This window comes from Narcine bancroftii, chromosome 8 (assembly GCF_036971445.1).
Source record: "Narcine bancroftii isolate sNarBan1 chromosome 8, sNarBan1.hap1, whole genome shotgun sequence".
Classification (NCBI taxonomy): Eukaryota; Metazoa; Chordata; class Chondrichthyes; order Torpediniformes; family Narcinidae; genus Narcine; species Narcine bancroftii.
In genome coordinates this window covers 101,144,186-101,165,813 of record NC_091476.1, presented here as the reverse complement: position 1 = coordinate 101,165,813, position 21,628 = coordinate 101,144,186, and the positions used below count along the sequence as shown (strand labels likewise).

The 21,628-nt window shown below is 42.5% G+C and overlaps 1 protein-coding gene across 1 annotated transcript in view; it reads left to right on the top strand.

The window, feature by feature from the left end:
* The window catches only part of igsf9bb (immunoglobulin superfamily, member 9Bb), a 390,832-nt gene that overhangs the window by 182,921 nt on the left and 186,283 nt on the right, over positions 1–21,628 (top strand). Inside the window, exon 4 of the mRNA XM_069896285.1 lies at positions 1,205–1,356. Within this exon, the coding sequence (XP_069752386.1) occupies positions 1,205–1,356 (152 nt within the window). The remainder of the gene's footprint in view (positions 1–1,204; positions 1,357–21,628) is intronic.

Here is a 21,628-nt window from a genome sequence, read left to right as displayed (position 1 = left end):
AATCCTAGACATGAAAGTTACAGCTCAATCCTGAGTATCTATAATGAGCTATTAAGAGAAATAGGAAAGATTCACGGTGCGCTGATTAGTTATGGATGTCATTCAGCAATTTCTCTTTCAATATTCCTTACACAGGTTGTTGGATTGAGCATTTATTTAAAAAGCATGAAATGCAATAAGAATGTCCTTAATGAATTCAGTTATGTTAAACCTAGATAAAAATAAACTGCAGATGCTCAACATTTGTAATAAAGGCAGAAAATTCTGGAAGATCTCAGCAGATCAGACAACATTTGCTGATAGAAAAATAGTTAACATTTTGGCATAGGAAACCACATTCTGCAATTTTTCCAACACTTAAATTTTATGTAATAAGTATGTAATTTGCTGATCAAGAGTGACTGAGAGAATTCTGGACCCTGAGGACATTTGCCACTCCCACGGTTCCCTTGAAACTGATGTATTGGGCAATGTATTTTGTAAATCTTATTTAGGGCAGTGGATCTGGCGAGAGATGGCATGAAACAAGTCACACATCACTGTTAGCACAAAGGTATTACAGTGCCAGCGACTTGGGTCAAATCGGATGCTATCTGTAAGGTGTTTGTACGTTCTCCCTGTGACCTGCGTGGGTTTCTTCTGGGTACTCCGGTTTCACCCCACCTTGCAAAAATGTACAGAGTCGTTAGGTTAATTAGTTGTAATTGGGCAGCATGGGTTTCAGTGGCCGGAATCTGCTTCTACTGAATAGTGTATAGTGTATGTGTATAGATAGATAGATATTTTTTTAATTAAAATTTAACAATGCGTATGAATTAATGATTCTCTCAGGCTTTCTACTTGAAGAAGATCCCCCAGTGCACTTGCTCCACTGAGCACTGAATCAAGAAATAGTTGTAAGACCTTTTAATTAAATAAATTGGAAGCAAACTCTAGTTGATCCTCCCATTTCCATTCCTTTATCTATGCAGTTATTCCTTTTGCTATTTTTTTACAGTTCAATCGTGGCAAGTTAATTCCTCTCCTCTATTTGGCTAAAATGTGTTAAGTTTAGCCTTAGGAAAGCTTCTGTCCTGAGCCCACGTCCTTCATTAGCAAGGCATGGCACTAAATTAAAACAACCAAAGGCTGCTAATAAAAAATTGCAAGCTGTCGCAGTATTTGGAAGTGCTCATGTGAGTCATTGCTTTGTTTGTCTTTTCAGCTCCCCCAACATTCACAGAAACTCCTCCCGTCTATGTGAAAGCCAAGGAAGGAAGCAGCATCACCCTCACATGCACAGCATTCGGGAATCCCAAACCTGTCGTAAGCTGGTTGCGAGACAATGCGTTGCTTGAGAACAATCGAAAATACACGGTAAGACTTCAAAAGGAATGTGTCTCGCCACTAATATTTTGTTCTGACCATATACAGTATACATACAGCATGTGCCATTGCAAAATTTACTGTCTTCCTGGCCTCTAATAACCACTCCTTTTTGTGTTGGCTGTTGTATCCACAATTGAGATTTCTGCTTCTTCATGGTCAATCCCTCAGGATTCAGGATAACTTGCTTTCCACGTACTGATGAAGCTCGTAGGAACTGCAAACTCTTCCATAGATGAGTTGGGAGTGCGGGCGGCTCGATTCTCTATTGTTACCATTCTTTTGGCTGCATAAACAGTGCCCTTTTTGTGGTCGCATTGCATGGCCCTGACATTCACAAAATGATCCTTAAATGCTCCTTCTCAATTTTGAGTGGTAATGAGTCAGAGATTTCGAGGAGTTGCATGTCTTCCTGCACAGTAGGTTAGGACAAAGAGCAATGGCAATTTTTTTTCCAAAAATAAACTTTATTCACAGTCAAACCATATTTGTCGGAAAGCAGTGCAAAGTCTTTTCGCATCTTTGGCATCCTATTCATGTATACATTCCATTTTTGTACATTATATTATTAATACTGCAACTAATTAATACTGCAATGTAGTTACTCCCCCTGTGGTTTGAGGGGTTTCCTCTCCAATCTCATCCCCTCAAAGCCCAGTTACAGAAGGACCCTAGACTGTGGTCCTTTCCCACAAAGCCGTCAGGTTGGCTGCACTAAAACTCAGGGCATCCTTCAACACATAACCCTGCAGTGTGGCTACAAGAATATTGGTGGGTATGACCATGTGACACATGCTCTTAAGGTAATAACAATTCATAAACCTTAAGATTCGCATCCATGAGACATCCATGGATGGTACAAAGGACTTATTTACTACGTTGTTAAACTTCATAAAAGCCGTAGATTGAATTCTTTGGATCTATATCAGAACAGAATCTTCCTTTGCTATTCTTATACAGATGAACCAGAGTCTGTTCGTTTCCTCAACATTTTTGTGTGCCTAGCCCTTTATGAGATTAGCTGTAACTAAATCAACTAATCCTTCCATCAACTGAGATTGGAAATTCAACATATGATGAACAACATATGGAATGCTACAGCAGTCATGACCTGTTGGAAGGCCATTAAAGTACAATGTTAGCATTTTATCTCTGCAGACGAGTGAGATGTTGAATATTTCCAGCACCTCTGCTTTTTTCATGTGTAGGATTGGAGTCTCCTCCTATCCTCTCCCTTTACAATAGGCAGGCAACGTTGGTAATTTAGAACTTCTGACTTGGCATTTTGCATGTGAATGACAATGAACCAGAATTCTATATTCTGTAAGGGGAATGTCTTTTTTTCCCCAAGGTTGAGAGATTACATCACATTTAATGTAAGAGAGACACTAGGATAGCCTTCTTGACAGTCTAACCCTCCTTGCTGTAAGTTAAGCCTTGCATTATGTTCATGACTGTTCCAGTAGTCAATCCATCAATGATATCATGAGAAACCACTTGGTGTGAATGAGATATCTGCTCTCCTCCTGACTGCAGCCCTTCATTTCAGTATCTACCGGTGACATCTGCAGATGAATGAATGATGAGTTCACTCTTCCTGAGTGCTGTAATTCTGTGAGTGAAATCTCCTATTTTAAAGTAAAATCTCTCGGCCACAAACAAGAAATAACATTTTTTTTAACCAAACATGAACTTCACATACCTCATCTTCTGTCTGGGCACCCTCCAACTAGATTACATTAATGTCGACTTCTGCAGTTTCCATCAGCCCTTCTCCCCCCCCCCCCCCATCCCTTTCTCTCCTTTCTTCCAGCTCTGCATTCACAGAGCCACCCCCACCCCTGTTCAATTCTCACTTTCCTACCCTGTCCAATTATCACCTTTTGTCTGTTGGCCTGTGCTCCTCCCTCTGCCCTTTCTTCTCATCGCCCCAACCCTTTTATTCAAACACCTGCCTGCTTTATGCTCATATGAAACATTGGTTATGTATCTTTACTGCCTACAGACGCTGCGAGACCTGCTGAGTTCCTTCAGCATTCTTATGTTTTGATTTCCAAATGATTAAATGCCATTTAAAAATGTTTTTAAATATTCAATTTTTTAATTTAAAAAAATTTAGACATGCCAGCAGGATAACAGGCCATTTCGGCCCTTGAGTCCGTACTGCCCAATTTACACCCCATTAACCTACACCCCTGATAAGTTTTGAATGGTGGGAGGAAACTGGAGCCCACGGAAAACATACAAATTCCTTACAGACAGCACTGTAAAGGCGTTGCGCTAACTGCTACACCAACCGTGCACCCTTATTTCTGTAGATAAAGAGGAATGGCATTAAAAAAAATTTCCCCAGCACTTGCTTTCTACTGTAGAACCAAGTTTAAAAACATGTCACACACATTCTGACAACTTGCGTGTGTCAGTGTTTATTTAAGTTCTAGAGGACATGACATAGAGATGGGAGTCCTGTTTTAGGATGGTGTTGTGCATGTTTGCTTTATGAATAACCATTACCCACTGGAAGTCAGCTACCTGATTGTGATGCGCTGTGGTGCAGCAAGCAAACACAAAACATGAGAAGACTGTACTACAGGCTTTAATCAGCTCAAACTCTGTACACACCACACTAAATACCTTTGCTGGCTCCACATGTCTGACTGACCCCTGGAGGGGCCGGCTTGAGTCTATATATAGGCCATTGATTGACAGCTGGCCAGGTGGGGCCAGCCTCCCAAGTTACCTATCTGCAGGTACAGTGGTTGTCTTCTGCAAACGGCTGGTAGGAATGCGGCCAGTGTTGGGGTCATATCACCACATTCACCCCTTCTTTAAAATGAGTACTTGGTGGAGGGGGGCGGGGTCCTTTGGCACTGGGTAGTATTTACAGGTTCAGGCGGTCCGGCAGCCATCTGTGCCTCTTCGACCGTTGCAGGGGCTGGCTCCTGGTCAATGGTCGGCAGGGACGGGACTGCCTGAGGGTCCTGCGTGGCTGGGGTGGCCGGTGGTGTGGGCAGGATGGTGTCTGGCTGCGGTGGAGGGGGGTGGGGGGAGGAGGAGTATGTAGGTGTGGGGCGGATTTTTGAAGAGTGGGGCCATCTGGAGAGACGGAGGGAGCGGGGTCAGCTCCTGTGGAATCCTGGATGGGCCAGGGACCAGATCCCTGGTTGAGACGGTTTCCTCATGTCCATTGGAGGACCTGATCTAGGTGTAGTTCGGGTTTGAATGGAGAAGGAGCTTCTGCTCGACCAGGGGGTCGGATTTCTGGATCTATATGTGTTTGCGGAGGAGTACTGATCCCGGAGACATCAGCCACATTGGCAGGAGATGCCAGCTGCCAATTTTCTAGGGCAGGAGAAAAGATGTTCGTGAGGGGACTGATTGGTAGCTAAGTGGCGTGGAGTGCCTTGGGGAGGGCCTCATGCCAGTAGTCAACAGACCATGCTGTCAACCTCAGGGCCAGGAGGACTGCCTTCCAGATTACCCTGTTTTCACGCTCTACCTTCCCATTGCCCCTGGGGTTGTAGCTAGTCGTGCAACTAGTTGCAATGCCTCGAGCTACCAGGTACTGACGCAGCTCCTCACTCATGAAGCTGGACCCCCGATAACTATGGATGAATGCCAGGTGTCTGAACATGGTGAAGATCTGCGTCAGTGCCCTCATAACGGAGGTGGTGGAGGTGTGAGGGCAAGGGATGGTGAAGGGAAAATGGGAGTATTCCTCTATGACCGAGAGGAAAGAGATGTTCTTATTCGTGGAAGGCAGAGGGCCCTTGAGGTCGACGTTGAGTCGCTCGAAGGGCCGAGAGGCCTTCACTACATGGGCCTGAGGTGGGCGGAAGAAGGCCGGTTTGCACACTGCACAGACTCAGAAGGATTCTGTCATGGTCCGGACTTCTTGGACAGTGAAGGGGAGGTTCCAACTCTTACTGAAATGGTGCAGGTGCATGATGCTTGGGTGGCAGAGGGTGTTGTGCAGTGTCTGCAGTTGCTCAGACTGCGCAGTGGGCGCATGTCCAGGATATGTCATCGGGGGAGTCATTGAACTTCCCCGGTCTGCACTAGATATCATAGCTGAAGGTGGCTAGCTCGATTCTCCAGCGCAAGATCTTGTCATTTTTGATCTTGCCTCTGTGGGTGGGGCTGAACATGAATGCCACTGCACACTGGTCAGTGAGAAGTGTGAACCTTCTGCCTGCCAGGTAGTGGTGCCAGTGGTGGAGGTGGACTGGGGGCGGTCACTGAGCTTTGTGCTGTGGATGGGGAGTGGGCCACCGAGGACAAGGGTGAGGCTGTAGAGGTAACACTGGAAGACTAGCCCCAGGATGACGGGCACAGAACTTGGGCATGACCAGGAGCCTGAACCCTTGATATGTGCCCCCTGCCCCCCCGCCCCACTGTCAAGTCCACTGAGCAGCACCCAAGTGCCATGATGGAGTCGTCCTGGGCTGCAAAGACGATTGAGAAGTTCGCTGGGTATACCTTTAGTTTTAGCGTATGGACCACATAAAGCTCTCAGTACTACTGCTATCAAACAGGCATCAATCATCCTGTTGACAGTGATGTCCATCATCGAGCACCTGTGTCCATGGAGAATGTCCTCTGTTAGCATGGTGAACGCTAGGACCATCTTGGGGTCTGAGTCGCTGAACCCCGACTGTTGTGACGAATAGCAGCCAGTGGGTGCCCTTTGGAGCATGGGATGCAGTGGGTGCGCGGTTCTGCACACGCCCATGATGACCATGTCGTCTGGTCGGTGAGTAGAGCGGATTGCGGTGGTTGGGGGCCGGCTGGCTCATGAGGGTGGTGCCTGGTGGATGCACATGATGTCAGTGTGGTCAGGTGACGAGACTGGAAGTGAGGCCAAAGGTGATGTCATTGGTGCAGGCAGACGTGACTTCTTCGGTGTGGGCGGAAATTGGACGATGAAATATGGCGACACCCGTGGTGAGCTCGCTGTGGCAATGTGGATTGACGGCTGGGCTGGAAGTGATGTCGATAGTGCGGGCGGAAATGGCGGGTGGAGTAATGGTGCTGTCTGGTATTTGCACATGGTGGGGGGGGGGGTGGGGGCTTCTGGTTGATCGTGGAGGACTGCAGCGCTCCCGGTGAGTCTGGAGAAGCACACCTTAGCGAAGTGGCCTTTCTTGCCGCTTCAGGAGCAATGCGAGTTCCTCAGTAGGCAGTTCTTTCGGGAGCACCTGTCTGATCCACACTAGGACCCGCAGTACTTACAGTGGCAGACTGTGTAAGAGGCAGTGATCATCTCTTCCACGTGGGTCTCCTCAGCAAATGCTGTCGTCGGCGTCAGCCAGGTCAGAGGTTGGGGGAGGCAAGCACCTAAGGCCTCTACATAGTGACTTGCAGCTTATAGGGAGCAGACCACCTCCATGATTCAAGGGAAGCATTATTCTCTTCCAACAGTCTCTGTCGAGCTGCCCTCAACCGCAACCCTCGCACGTAGGCATCTTGGACAAGTTGCTCCACCTCCCTTTTAGTCACCCCAACTTCGATCATACATGGGTATTTTAGTTCCCACATTGCACCCAGGTAAGCGTCTACCATCTCACCTACTCTGAACTCTGATGCTGAACAAGTACCGGACGTAGAGCATGTTCGCCCTCTAGGCTCAAAACCCATGCAGTCTCGGATAGCCTGGAAAGCGTGGGGGCCCAGTTTGGTGCGAAGCACCATGAATCTCTTCTGGTTCATGTTGAAGACCTCAGCTTGCGTCTGGATGATCACCTCAATTGCATGCTTCCAGATCTCGAAGTATGCTGGGGCGTCCATGTTTGGAGGGTCGATATCCAGCCTCTCAATTGTAAGGAACTTCTCCATGGCCCTTTAAAATTTTGAGCTGATTAAATTGTGATGCCACTGTGATGCAACAAGCAAACACAAAACATGTTTGTACTACAGGCTTTAATCAGCTCAAACTCGACACACCACACCTAATATCTAATATCTTTGCTGGCTCCACGTGTGCTTGACTGTCCTTTGCTTGCTTCACATGTCCAACTGATCCCTGGAGGGGCCAGCTCGAGTCTATATACTGCCCAGTGATTGACAGCTGGCCCAGTGGGGCTAGCCTCCCAGATTGTCTACCTGCAGTAGGCTGGTAGAAATGCGGCCAGTGTTGTGGTTGTATCATCACATTGACTCTCCCTCACTCTATTTGATTGTCACACAACTATTCTCTTCTTGTATATCTCCAGAGCTTTGGTGCACAAGTGCCTGAGGAGAAGTGGAACAACAGTTAAACTCTGGTACCCAGCACCCTCGAGACTTAAGTAGTGCTGAATTTCTGGACTTTTGATGTTCCTCCCATTAATATCCTAAATCCTATTATTTTTCTTTTCTCATTTTCTTTGCCTATTAAGCAAAAGTGCCACACATTATCCCATGAGCCTGGTGTTATAAAAGCAATTGGAAACAGAACCTGGTGAGTTTTAGCTTGCTGGCACCAGCTTATCAAAAGGAGCAGAAAGATCCTGAGCCTGTTTGCTCCTGCATAATTTCAGCCCCCTATCTCTGACTACAATAACCCTTTTTCACTTGGGATTCCTGATCTCCGGAATACCGAGTGACCCAGATGCTAAAGCATCACCATTTCTGAACCATCAGGTGCCAAATTATTGAAGTCTTACTGCAATATGCAAATGTGCTGGAGTAACTCAACAGCATCCATAGCAAGTAAATTGCAATCAATGTTTTAGGCCTGAGCCTGAGGTCAGGAATGTGGAATAACAGGCAGATGCTTGACATAACACCCCATCTCCCATCTGTACACCCTCCAACCAGATGCCATTAACATCGACTTCTCTGGTTTCTGTTAAAAATCTAGCTCTTTTTCTCTTCCCTTTTCCCTTTGTTTCCTTTCACAGAGCCAAGATCAATTATCAGCTTTCCTCTTATCATACCCTGTTAACACCTTTAGATCTGGACTCCTTCCCTTCCCATTCTTCCATCTTAACCTCTAGTCTTTAATTAAGGTGCTCGCCTGCCCTTTTTTTTATACCTTGAAGAAGGGCTTTACATCCTCTGGACCATGATGTTTCTTTTATTACAATAGAGAAACCTGGTTTCTTTTTAAACAACTAGATTTATTAACTAAAGCAAACAGCACTAAGACAAAACACACACAGACAAGACCTCTACCCAAGATGTAACATGCCCCAGATGCCACACACTCCATATCTGACTCCTCCTAGTGGTATCACTACACGGACCTGCTGAGTTCCTCCAGCATTTCTGTGTGTTTTTGACTGAATAGAATAATTCATCCAATTCCTAGAATATATCACAAACTCCACAGTCCCAGCACAGCTATCCACTCCGGTGAATGTATGTACAGTTACTAACTCTTACTATAGCCATTACACAGAGAGAACCATTATTAATTAATTGAAATAACAGTGCAGAATGAATCATTATTAAGCTCCTGAGGTCTTCTCTGGAATCTGTAGTCATTCTGGATCATTTGTTCACCAGCAATAAAGTGGGACAAGATGAAAGGCAAGTGAGTTTGGTTTATTAAAATGACCTTGTCGCACTGCTTATTGATACAATAGGGACCTGAAAACTTGAAGTCACCTCCAATGGGGATGAAGCAGCCTGTGCGGTGGAAAGGAAACAGATTTGTCATTGTGCAGGAGCTGACAGTGTCATATGATAATGCATGTACTGATGTTCTAAGAGGATAGCACTCTTCCCATTAGCTGTAACATGACACATTGAACACTGAAAGCTACAAGCTGTTTAGATGAATGGAAGGAAGCAATTGAAAGCCTTGTAGAAAGCAGGCCATTTATTCTTCAACAGATATTGCTTACATAAATGGTATAGTTTTTTAAATGTATCTAAGACTAACTGAATATGACATTTAAATTATTTTATCAGATGGATTGAAAAGTAAAAATGACAATAAAGAAGATTTTCTCAAGGTCACTGAATCAAACGCTTACTATAGTTTTTAAAAATGCATACAATTCCTATTATCCGAAATCGGATTCTCCGAAATCCTCATTCATCTGAAATTTTTTTGGAGCTGAACTGACTGGAGATGTCGGGCTGCCGGCACGAGTAGGGCCTCAGTGGGGAGGTGTTGGTGATTGGCAGCGGCCAGAATTTTTTTTTTGGTGAGAATTAAATATTATTTTAATCTTAAAAACCTTCCCTTATTGTTTGTTGTTGGTTAAACAGGGTTACAAATGATTTGCTGTTGCTACTGGGCTATTTTTTTTTGAATGACCAATTCTCTAGGGAAAAAAAATGCCTTTTTATCTAACATGAACCCGGTCCCGGCTATTTTGGATAATCGGAGATGGACTGTAACTGTTTACAATGCAAGTAAGTGTTTTATGTATAAGATGGTGTGGGCAGGGATATTCAGTTAGTTGTAATATCAGAATTTGAGCTCCAACACAGTTGGAGACTGCCTCACCTCCCTCCCTCCTCCTTCAAATTCACTGGAAGGATAATCAAACCAACTTCCATGTCCTTTCCCAGACCAACAACCGCAGTCTTGATGGCCTGGTGTCACTCGGTTGATTATTTTGGGCAAATCATATTATTCCGATCCCTGATATCAACCTCCTGAAACAGACACTCTTTTCTCAGCTTATTGTGGGAAGAGATTACCAGGTGGACAGAGGCATATATTTAAGGATGTGCTCAAAGCCTTCTTGAAGAAATGCCGCATCCCTATTGAATTCTGATGATCCCTCCAAGACTACTCAAAGTGGAGAATATGAAATAAGGATGGAATTGAGATCCTCTGCACCATGTTTTTGGAGCATACAAAAACCCACATTGGTGATGGTAGAAGTGGATTGCCTTACAAAATACAGAGTTACTCTTTCCATCAAATGTCACGCATTCCACCTGTGGATGATTCCAGGGTTCCTTTTTTGATCTCCTGACCACATCAAAACCTATGCATCTGGAGTGGAAGTGAATTATCCTTATTCCCAAATGACTGACAAGGAGATGCACCAAAATAAGCTCCCATGCCCTGGTCATTAACCAAGGACCAGAGGAATTGAGAGCAAAAAAAATGTGATGACCTGCTGATAATATCATCCATTGTTAATACCAGTGACCCACACTGTTATTTTTTTCCCGGACTTGGTCAATATTTCAAATAGTCATCCATATTTTATTTATAAAGCCAATGAATTTCTGTTTTAACTAGTTTGTTTTGAATAGAATTACACTGCTTTATTTATTAATGTTAATATTAGATTGAGTACATTTGTTGAAATCCGGAGATTGAGATTTTTTTTGCAGTATGTTAGAGTAAAAATATAAATAAAAATGGATTAGATAAAGGAGAAAATAAGAAACATGATTTTTTTTTTGGGTGGGAAAAGTAAATGAAGAGTATATTTGAAACAGTGAGAGTTCCGTGTTCAGAGGGACCTGGGTGTATTATGCACAAATCCCTGAAAGTTACAATGCAGGTACAGCAAGAATTTAAGGTAGCAAAGAATTTGTTGACTTTTATTGCAAGATACTTAAACCTCAGTAGTAAAGACATATTTCTACAGGTACACGAGGCCACACCTGAGGAAGGATACCTGAGGAAGGATATTTTTGTGTGGAAGGTGTATAACTTCCTCCGATGAAAAGAAATTGTCTATTGAAAGGAGATTAAGCGAATTGGGCCTTTACTCTCAAAATATTAGATAAATAAGGTAGCCTTACTAAAATATTTCAAGTTATTACGGGATAAATTGTCTTTGTCTGGGTATCAGGGACCAGAATTTTTGAAAGAATATATTCACACAGAGGGCAGTGATTTTTTTTTTTAATCCATGAAGTTGTGAACAGAAATTAATTTTCTACAATCAGTGATGATCTTCCAAGTCTTTCATCAAGGAAAGATCATTGATGGAGCAACTAAAGAGGGATTCAAATTCATTCTGGGGCTTAGATGAATGACAGCAAGAAACAGTTATGGTCCTGCTCCCAGGATGAGGTCTTCTATGCCATATCACCAGAGATGTCGTCCTTCTTCAAATAATGTGGCTTCCCCTCTACCATCATTAACTTGGCACTCAACCTCATATCCTCCATTACCCATACATCTGCCCTGGCCCCCTTCATCCCCATGCACAACAAGGACAGGATTCCCTTTTGTGATGGGCCCAGAGGATCTCAAAACCCAGCAGCAATAGAAATTCACCAAGACAAATGGTTACTTCAACAAAAGTTGCTTTTAATTTTCTTTAAACATCAAAACAGGATCAAACTTTAACTTATTACTATTAACCTAACTTAAACCCCTTCTAATTCTAAGATCACCTGTATATAATGTGTGTAAGTTCCGAAAAGTTCTTTGATTCACAGCCCAATCTCACTTCTCACTCTTCCAAGTTCACTGGTTGCAGGCATTTCTTATACAGTGCACAGAATTTAACATTTATGAATTTCTCCAGGCTTTGGTGCTTGAAAGATAAATGGTTACCACTCAGGAAGGTTCTTGTTGGTTTTCAGAGAGAGATTTATTGCTCATTGGACACCCACAACTGATCCCTTTCGATCAGCCACTTCAGTGTCTTGCTGAAAGAAACTTTCCCCATCAGGGTTTTCCACATGATAACCTCTTTCTTTCAGATCACCACAGGATTCCCTGTTTCCCTTATCTCAAGTGAAACATTATGCAGCCAGTTCTCTCCTCTTGTATGGATCACAAGGGCTTTGACCAGGCTGAACTAAGAACTCACAATCTCTCCTCTGAGTTCCGTTCATCTGTTGCTTTCCAAAACAATAATCTATTACTCCACAGCATGTCCAATTAACATCTACTTGTGAAGTCCTTATAGGCATTTTTCAAAATTTGTGCACTGCACTCAGAGCCTGAACTGTCTGGCTTGAGCAGAGCTCTGGCATTTAAAATGAGATCTGTTTTGAAGTATGTGACCTACACTTAAAAAAAAAACCTGCCACAATTGATCTACTTTAAAACATATCTATATTCAATGTAAAATATAACATAATCTGTCACACTTTGTCCTTGCCCACCAGCCTCCGCATCTGACATAATATTTTCTGCTATTTCTTCCACCTAGTACGTGATTCCACCACCAGACACGTCTTCCCTGTTTCTCCCCTCTCTGCCTTTCGCTGGGACCATCCCCACTGTGACTCCCTCGTCCTCTCCTCCATTCCCACCAATTACTCCCTTGGCACCTAGACCTTAGACTGTAGGAGATGTTCCACTTGCACCCACTCCTCTTCATCACCTCCATTGGGGACCCTAAAGAGTCCTTCCAAGTGAAGAAACACTTTACTTGTGAATCTGCAGGGGTCATCAACTTCATTTGGTTCTCCCATTATAGTCTCCTCTATATCAGAGAGACTAGACACAAACTGGGGGATTGTTTAATTGAGCATTTCAGCTCTGTCCACTGCAACAGCAGGGATCTCCCAGTGGCCACCCATTTCAATTCATTTACACACATGTCTGTCCATGATCTTATGCCCTGCTAGGCTGAGATTACCTGCAAATTGGAGGAACATCATCTCATATTCTGTCTGGGCACCTTCCAATCGGATGGCATTAACATCCACCTCCGGTTTCCATTAGCCAACACCCTCCCCCAACCCATTTTTTCCTATGTCTCCTTTCCTGTATCTCTCTCTCTCTCTCTCTTTTTTCCATTTTCCCTCTGCCTCCTTTAACCCAGTCTGCATTCACAGAGCCAAACCACCCTGGCCACACACGATCAATTCTCCCCTTTCCTTTTTCCTGGCTTCTTCTCCATAGCCAATTCGCATCTTTTGTTTGTTGGTCTGTACTTTTATTAAGGTGCCTGCCTGCTTTTCACTCATACATCAAAGAAAGGCCCAAAACATTGATATCTTTACTGCCTATGGACCCTGCAAGACCTACTGTAATCCTCTAGAATTTCTGTGTTTTGCTTGCAGGTATGACTCCACTCGAGAGTTTCTAAATGTTTCTTACGGCCATTCATGTAAATTTTGCAGCAACTCCTTGACGCCATGCCCAGTGTGGTAATTTGACATCGAGGCCAGTCATTCTCACCAATGCTCTGTGTTCAGATCAAAGCTCGAATAGATCAGGAAAAGCTCTCAACATGCAACAGTGAGCAAGTTGACTGTAATTGACAAACCCATGTTCTGCTTTATTGAATCAGTGTTAATGCTGTAAAGGTACTAAACCAATTTGGGTAGAATCTTCACTCCTACAGCACAGAAAATCAGTCCCAGAGCCAGAATATGTATACTTTCAGCTGTCTCTTGTTAACATGTGGTGTGATTTAATTGAAGAACCTGGCTTCATGAGGGTCACACAATTTCAAGAATTGGGAGCTTGTAGATTGCTTTTGAATCTCTCAATACAGTACATTGGCAGCATGATACAACTTAATGAAGCATGCCTCAAATGTGAATCAGAACTTTGTTTCACAAAGGACAATACATATCTTGATGCTGTCACGGATCCTGATTTCTCACCCTAAATTTTGTGACCTAACATTTTATATCCATAAAACTTTATATTATGATTCAAAGCAGCTATAAATATTATAGATTTTGTACCTTTCTCTCTTCTCTTTCTTTGGCTTGGCTTCACGGACGAAGATTTATGGAGGGGGTAAAAAGTCCACGTCAGCTGCAGGCTCGTTTGTGGCTGACAAGTCCGATGCGGGACAGGCAGACACGATTGCAGCGGTTGCAAGGGAAAATTGGTTGGTTGGGGTTGGGTGTTGGGTTTTTCCTCCTTTGCCTTTTGTCAGTGAGGTGGGCTCTGCGGTCTTCTTCAAAGGAGGTTGCTGCCCGCCAAACTGTGAGGCGCCAAGATGCACGGTTTGAGGCGTTATCAGCCCACTGGCGGTGGTCAATGTGGCAGGCACCAAGAGATTTCTTTAGGCAGTCCTTGTACCTCTTCTTTGGTGCACCTCTGTCACGGTGGCCAGTGGAGAGCTCGCCATATAACAGGATCTTGGGAAGGCGATGGTCCTCCATTCTGGAGACGTGACCCATCCAGCGCAGCTGGATCTTCAGCAGCGTGGACTCGATGCTGTCGACCTCTGCCATCTCGAGTACTTCGACGTTAGGGGTGTAAGCGCTCCAATGGATGTTGAGGATGGAGCGGAGACAACGCTGGTGGAAGCGTTCTAGGAGCCGTAGGTGGTGCCGGTAGAGGACCCATGATTCGGAGCCGAACAGGAGTGTGGGTATGACAACGGCTCTGTATACGCTTATCTTTGTGAGGTTTTTCAGTTGGTTGTTTTTCCAGACTCTTTTGTGTAGTCTTCCAAAGGCGCTATTTGCCTTGGCGAGTCTGTTGTCTATCTCATTGTCGATCCTTGCATCTGATGAAATGGTGCAGCCGAGATAGGTAAACTGGAAGTCAGCCTGATGAAAACTGAGGTCCTCCATCAGCCAGCTCCCCACCATGACTACCAGCCCCCCCACAGATTTTGTACCATATTGGTGAAATTTGAGCACGCTTCTGTGAAGGAAGGGCATGTAGCATGAAGAAGAGATTCATGGGGATGATGCCTGGATGGAAGGCTTTAAGTCCCTAAGGCAAAGGAGCATAAATGGGCTCCAGTCCATAGAGTCTGTCTGCTCCACCATTTAATTATGAGATGATCCATTTTCCCACAACCCCACTGCCTGGCCTTTTCCCCCATAATCTTTAATGTCCTAGTTAATCATGGACCTATCAATTTTTGCCTTAAATAATCCAATGGCATTCAAAAATGGCCTGTGCCATCAAATGCCACGCATTCATCACTCTATGGCTAAATAAGTTCCTCTGCATCTCTGTTCTAAGCAGATGTCCTTCAATCCTGAAATTGTGACCTCTTGTCCTAGACTCCCCTACCATGGGAAACAACCTGTCTACATTGACTCTGTCCACACCTTTCAACATTCGAGATGTTTCAATGAGATACCCCTCATTCTTTTAAATTCCAACAAGTACAGGCCAAGAGCTGTCAAACACTCCTCATATGATAACCTTTTCATCCCAAAATAATCTAAATGAACCTCCTCTGAATCCCCTCTAACTCAGCACATCCTTTCTAAAATGAGCTCAAAGCTGCTCACAATACTCCAAGCAAGGTTACACCAGCGGCTTATAAAGCCCCAATATCACATCCCTGCTCGTATATTTTTTTTTCCTCTTAAAATGAATGCCAGCATTGCATTTGCCTTCTTCATCATAGACTCAACACACAAGTTAGAAGGAGAGATCAAATTTTGTAGATTTTTTTTAGTTTAATGCCTTCTTGCAAAGGTTTAATATTTACGAGAAATTGTTAAGTTTAAATCAGACTTCGTTAGTTAAAATTAAAAATGCTTGGGAACAGAATTTAAATTTGATTATATTGGATGTGGACTGGGACACAATTCTTAAGTGGTTAATAGTTCTTCGCTATGTGCTCACAAAGGACATTGTTTATTACAATTTAAAATGGTTCACAGAACACGTATGTCTAAAGCTCAATTGTATCATTTTTATTCTAATATGAGCCCCTGTTGTGATAGGTGTAAGAGCAGCGAAATGTCATTAATTCATATGTTTTGGACTTACCCTAGTCTAGAAAAATGGAGAGAGGTTTTTCATACTTAGTCAAAAAAAATTAATATATATTTAATGCCGAATCCTTGGTGGCCCTGATGGTACAATGGGAGGGAATGATTCTTCTTTATCTCTAGTTTAGTGTCGCGCTATTTCTTTTGCCTCTCTTTCGGTGAGATGTACGGTTTTACTAAAATGGAAGGATGCTGCCCCAGTGGTAGCATGACATCATGTCTTGTTTGAATATGGAAAAGGCTTGTTATTCAGTTAATAATTCAGATATGAGATTTCAGACATTATGGGGCCATTTATGATTCATTATCTTACTTTATAATTTCACTTCAATGTATTGTAATTAAATTGCCTGACGTGACTATTCTGTGTTCTTCTTTATATATTTTTCTTAACCTTTTTTCTTTTAATAATGATCATATATGACATATGGCAAAGCTGTTTGGCAGGGTTTTGAGATTTTTTCCTTTTATTCTTGTCTTTTTTCTTTTCTTGTTATTTGATTTTTTTAAATAAATATCATTTGTATTTTGAATAATGGATATGATTTACAATGCGATACACTGAATGTTTTATTAAGTTTGTGTAACTATCCATATCCATAACATCTTATTGAATTGTATCTTTTGCATAAGCTCTTTATTAAAATCAGTAAAAATATTTTAAAGGAAAAGAAAGAAGGAGAGATGGGACAAGGTGGATTGTTCTCTCGAGAACATAGGAGGCTGAGAAATTGCCTTGTATCTCGGCTTATAAAATGATCGATGGGCATACACAAGGTCGATAATCAGTCTCTTTACAGGGAAGTGGACTTGAAGAGAGCATAGGTTTCAAAGTGAGAAGGGAGAAATTTAAGAGATCTGAGGGGCAAGATTTTTACACATAGGATGGTGGTTATATGGAACTAACTGCCAGAGGAATCGATAAAGATTATTCTAATTACAGCTTTAATAAGTAATTTGCACTTTAACTTGAATAGGAAAGGAGGAGAGAGATAAGGGCCTTTTGTGGGCAAATGGAATTAGCATAGATCTACACAATCATTGTGGACAGTTGGGCCAAAGAACCCATTTCTGATGTGTATAGTTCCATGTAACACCGTGTAGCTGGAACAAATGTCAATGGCACTCACTGAGGTGTACATATTGTGATGTAATTGTGCTATTATTAATCTTTAGTTATAAAATATATTAGTAAAGGGTTTGTGGGTGGACAGGGACAAACACACTTACCCACAGAACTCCATTTTGAAAGTTGAAATGTCTGCTAACCTATTGTTCTGTGGAAGCAGTGTAAACAGCCAAAAAACTGGAGTGGTTATCCATTGAACTGTTGAAGACAATGGCATTTACTCAGAGAACTCCTGTATACACACAGCCAATCTGCTGGTAGGTTTGGGCAGACTGCCCGGAAGCATTTTCTTGTTAACCTTTGGAAAAATTAGAACTTCAAACATTCAGAAAGGGACACTTGTATAATCTGTGTAAACAAGCAAGAGGCCAACTATCATCATTCATGCTTTTGGAGTAATGAATAGAAGGCAGCATCGATGTCATGTGATTACGACAGTAGGAAGGCATCTTTCATGTTGCCTGATTTCATCTGATGTGAGAAATGCTGTAGTCTTCAGTGAAAGAGTTCATGTTGTGGTGTTCTCCTTATCATGGGAGATACACAAAATCAGTGGCAATGAAGAAGAGCCACTTCACTGTCTCTTTGTCAAAATAGGGCAGTTCTACTGTGTCCATTTTAAATGGTCACTTGTGACTGACCCAATTCTGGGTAAAAGAAAACAAGATCTCTCTTGTTTCTGGATCATTACCATTGTGATGGTTACTTCGTCTGACTCAGATCTGGGCTTGTGAAATAATCGTGTGAAAAACAGATCCTGGAACCTCCATGCAAGGGAGGGGGATTTGTGGAAAATCATTCGTATGAATAAATATTTCTCTGAAAACAAGTCTACAAAGAATTTGTGAGATTGAACTTTAATGGCTTTGGGATTTGCCACGCGCATGCTCTCTCTCTCTCTCACACACACACACACACACACACACACACACACACACACACACACACACACACACACACACACACACACACTTGCGCATAGTGGATTTAAGTGTAGAATTAAGTAAGATTTTATATTATTAATAGTTATTAATAAAAATTATTGTTTTGAAGATACCATTGTCTTGGTGAATTTCTATTGCTTCTGGTCTATGACATAACAATAGAAATGTAACTGTGTATGGACAGTACAAGAAAGCAATTGACACAATCAAGGCAACATGTCCTCCAAATTTCATACAGATCTGCTAGAAATTTCACTCAGCCATTGATGCAGGGAATTCAAGTGATCATGCGCCTGTCTGTAACATATTCAGATAGTAGTTGGAATGACTTTTAAATTGAGATAAACATATAATCTATCTTAACTCCATAGTTACCATAATCACCTAAAGCAGTTCTTAAATGAGACACTGTGAAATCCCTCGTCCGAAGAGGCACTAAGCCCATTAGCAATCATGATCAGTCTGTCTATGTTTTTGTGTTGTATATCATTTTTAGAACGAATTTCCCTGAACATGTGGCAACATTCATTTTTTTTATTGAAGATTGACTTTCTCTATAATTAACATTCATCCAGCAAAAGAAATATATTTTAAAAATTATTTCATCACAATATCCTCACTTCTCTCCTCCCACAGCTTGTTTGTTGTGTAAACTCATCCTCAGTGAATTCACAGCTCCTACCACAATTTATCATATTCCCTCTCTCTGACCTCCCTTAACTTCTCCTCCATTCAACATCCCTATCCTATGGTGTCCAAACTTCTCAAGTCTGATTGCCATTGCATCAATAAAAATCTCTCATTTCCCTTTCTTTCTTCCTTTTAGGCAGCTTATCACCTAATTTTATCCAAGCTCTTGCCAACCTGTATTGATAAAGTTCCTGTTTTGAGGCCCTAAATAAATATTATTTTATTCTAAGTCAGGGATGGCCAAACCTTTTTGGTTGTGGTCCACATACAGAAAAATATAAAGAGTCTTGGGCCAAACAATATTAAGCCTGGCAGTTTTCAACCACAGTCGACTCCTTTAACAGGCTGTTTAAAGCCTGTACAGAGCCGACTGCAGTCGGCCTGGGTAGATAGACCCCATGGGGGAGTGCTGGGACTTAGCTTCCTGCTCTCCATGTGTCCACACCAGCAACCGTGCTGCCATTTTTTACTCTTCTAATGGCCCACTTAAAAATGGGCAATGGGTTGCAGTTAGCCCAGGGACTGTAGTTTGGCCACCCCTGTTCTTGGCCATTTAATTATGGAGAAAATATTTAATTTTCCTCAAGGAAAATCACATGGGATAACACATTGTCCTGTTAACTATTAAAAGTTATTGTGTGTGTCTTGTTAGTAAGTTAGTGACATATAAAACAAGGGTTCCCTTTTATAATGATGAGTTTTGCTCAAGATTCATAATGGAATAAACCACCAGCTCTTTAGCCATGCATTCAATTTTCTACAGCTGTTTCATGAACCGGGTTTAAAATGGAATATGTCTTAAGGGAACCTTTCTTTCAAGAAAACGATCTGTTAAATTTGTCAAGTCAAAGTATAGTCGTGGGCATATGGGCATATGGCCGGAAACAGAGCTTCCTGGGGTTATTTATTTGATGTTTCTTGGTTGTTTTCAAATGAACTTTCAGTTGCCTTCCAATCAACTTTATGTTAACATAACATAACAATTACAGCACGGAAACAGGCCATTAGGCCCTTCTAGTCCGCACCGAACCAAACACTCCTCTCTAGTCCCACCTACCTGCACAATGACCATAACCCTCCACCTTCTTCTCATCCATATACCTGTCCAGCTTTTTCTTAAATAATAAAATTGACTCTGCCGCCACTATTTCTCCCAGAAGCTCATTCCACACCACTTCCACTCTCTGGGTAAAGAAGTTCCCCCTCATGTTACCTCTAAACCTTTGGCCCTTAACTCTTAACTCATGTCCTCTTGTTTCAATCTCTCCTACTCTTAACGGAAATAGTCTATCCACATCCACTCTGTCTATCCCTTTCATAATCTTAAATACCTCTATCAAATCCCCTCTCAACCTTCTACGCTCCAAAGAATAAAGACCTAATCTGCCCAATCTCTCCCTGTACTCTAGATGCTTAAACCCAGGTAACATTCTGGTAAATCTTCTCTGCACTCTCTCCACTCTGTTTATATTCTTCCTATAATTAGGCGACCAGTACTGTACACAGAACTCTAAATTAGGCCGCACCAACGCCTTATACAATCTCAACATCACTTCCCAATTCCTATATTCCATGCAATGATTGATAAAGGCCAGCATACTAAAAGCCTTCTTCACCACCCTATTCACATGAGTTTCTACCTTCAGGGAACGATGTACTGTTACTCCTAAATCCTTCTGCTCTTCTGTATTCATCAATGCTCTCCCATTTACTACGTATGTCCTGTTCTGATTCTTCTTACCAAAATGAAGCACCTCACACTTATCAGCATTAAATTCCATCTGCCATTTTTCAGCCCACTCTTCTAAGCAGCCCAAATCCCTCTGCAATCCTTGAAAACCTTCTTCATTATCCACTATTCCACCTATCTTAGTATCGTCTGCATATTTACTAATCCAATTCACCACCCCATCATCTAGATCATTAATGTATATAACGAACAACAATGGGCCCAATACAGATCCCTGACGCACACCACTGGTCACCGGCCTCCAACCTGACAGACAATTTTCCACTACCACTCTCTGGCCTCTCCCTTTCAGCCAATGTTCAATCCATTTGACTATCTCAAAATTTATACCTAAAGACTGCACCTTCCTAACTAACCTTCCATGTGGTACCTTATCGAAGGCCTTACTGAAGTCCATATAGACAACATCCACCGCGCTACCCTCATCCACATTCCTAGTCACCTCTTCAAAAAATTCAATCAGATTGGTCAAACAGGACCTTCCGCTCACAAATCCGTGTTGAATGCTCCTGATCAGACCCTGTCTATCCAGATATTTATAAGTACTATCTCTAAGAACTTTCTCCATTAATTTACCTACCACAGACGTCAAACTTACAGGCCAATAATTGCCAGACTTCCTCCTTGAACCCTTTTTAAATAACGGAACCACTTGCGCAATATGCCAATCCTCCGGCACTATCCCCATCTCTAATGACATTTGGAAAATTACCGTCAGAGCCTCTGCTATTTCCTCCTTTACTTCTCTCAATGTCCTGGGGAAGATCCCGTCTGGTCCCGGAGACTTATCCACCTTTATATTCCTCAAAAGCCCTAACACTACATCTTTCGTAATCTCTTAATGTTGTACATTAAGAGATGAAAAATCAACAAGCCAAATTGCTGGAAGCATTAAGCATAAATTTTAATGATGTTCCAGTGAACGAAAAGCACAAAATTAAAACAGGAAGTGCTAAGAATACCCAGCATATCAAGCATCTGCTGTGGAGAATGGAATTTATGATTTAAGTTGGTAACCTTCCATGAGAATTCATAAATGTTAGAACTGTAACAGGTTTTATTCAAGTGCAGAGCAAAGAGGGAATGGAAGAAAATGATTTGTTGGAAGGAAGAGTGATCAACAGATTTGAGACAAGGTAAAAGGATAGGACAAGTAAAGAAACAAAAACCTGGGTCCCCAAG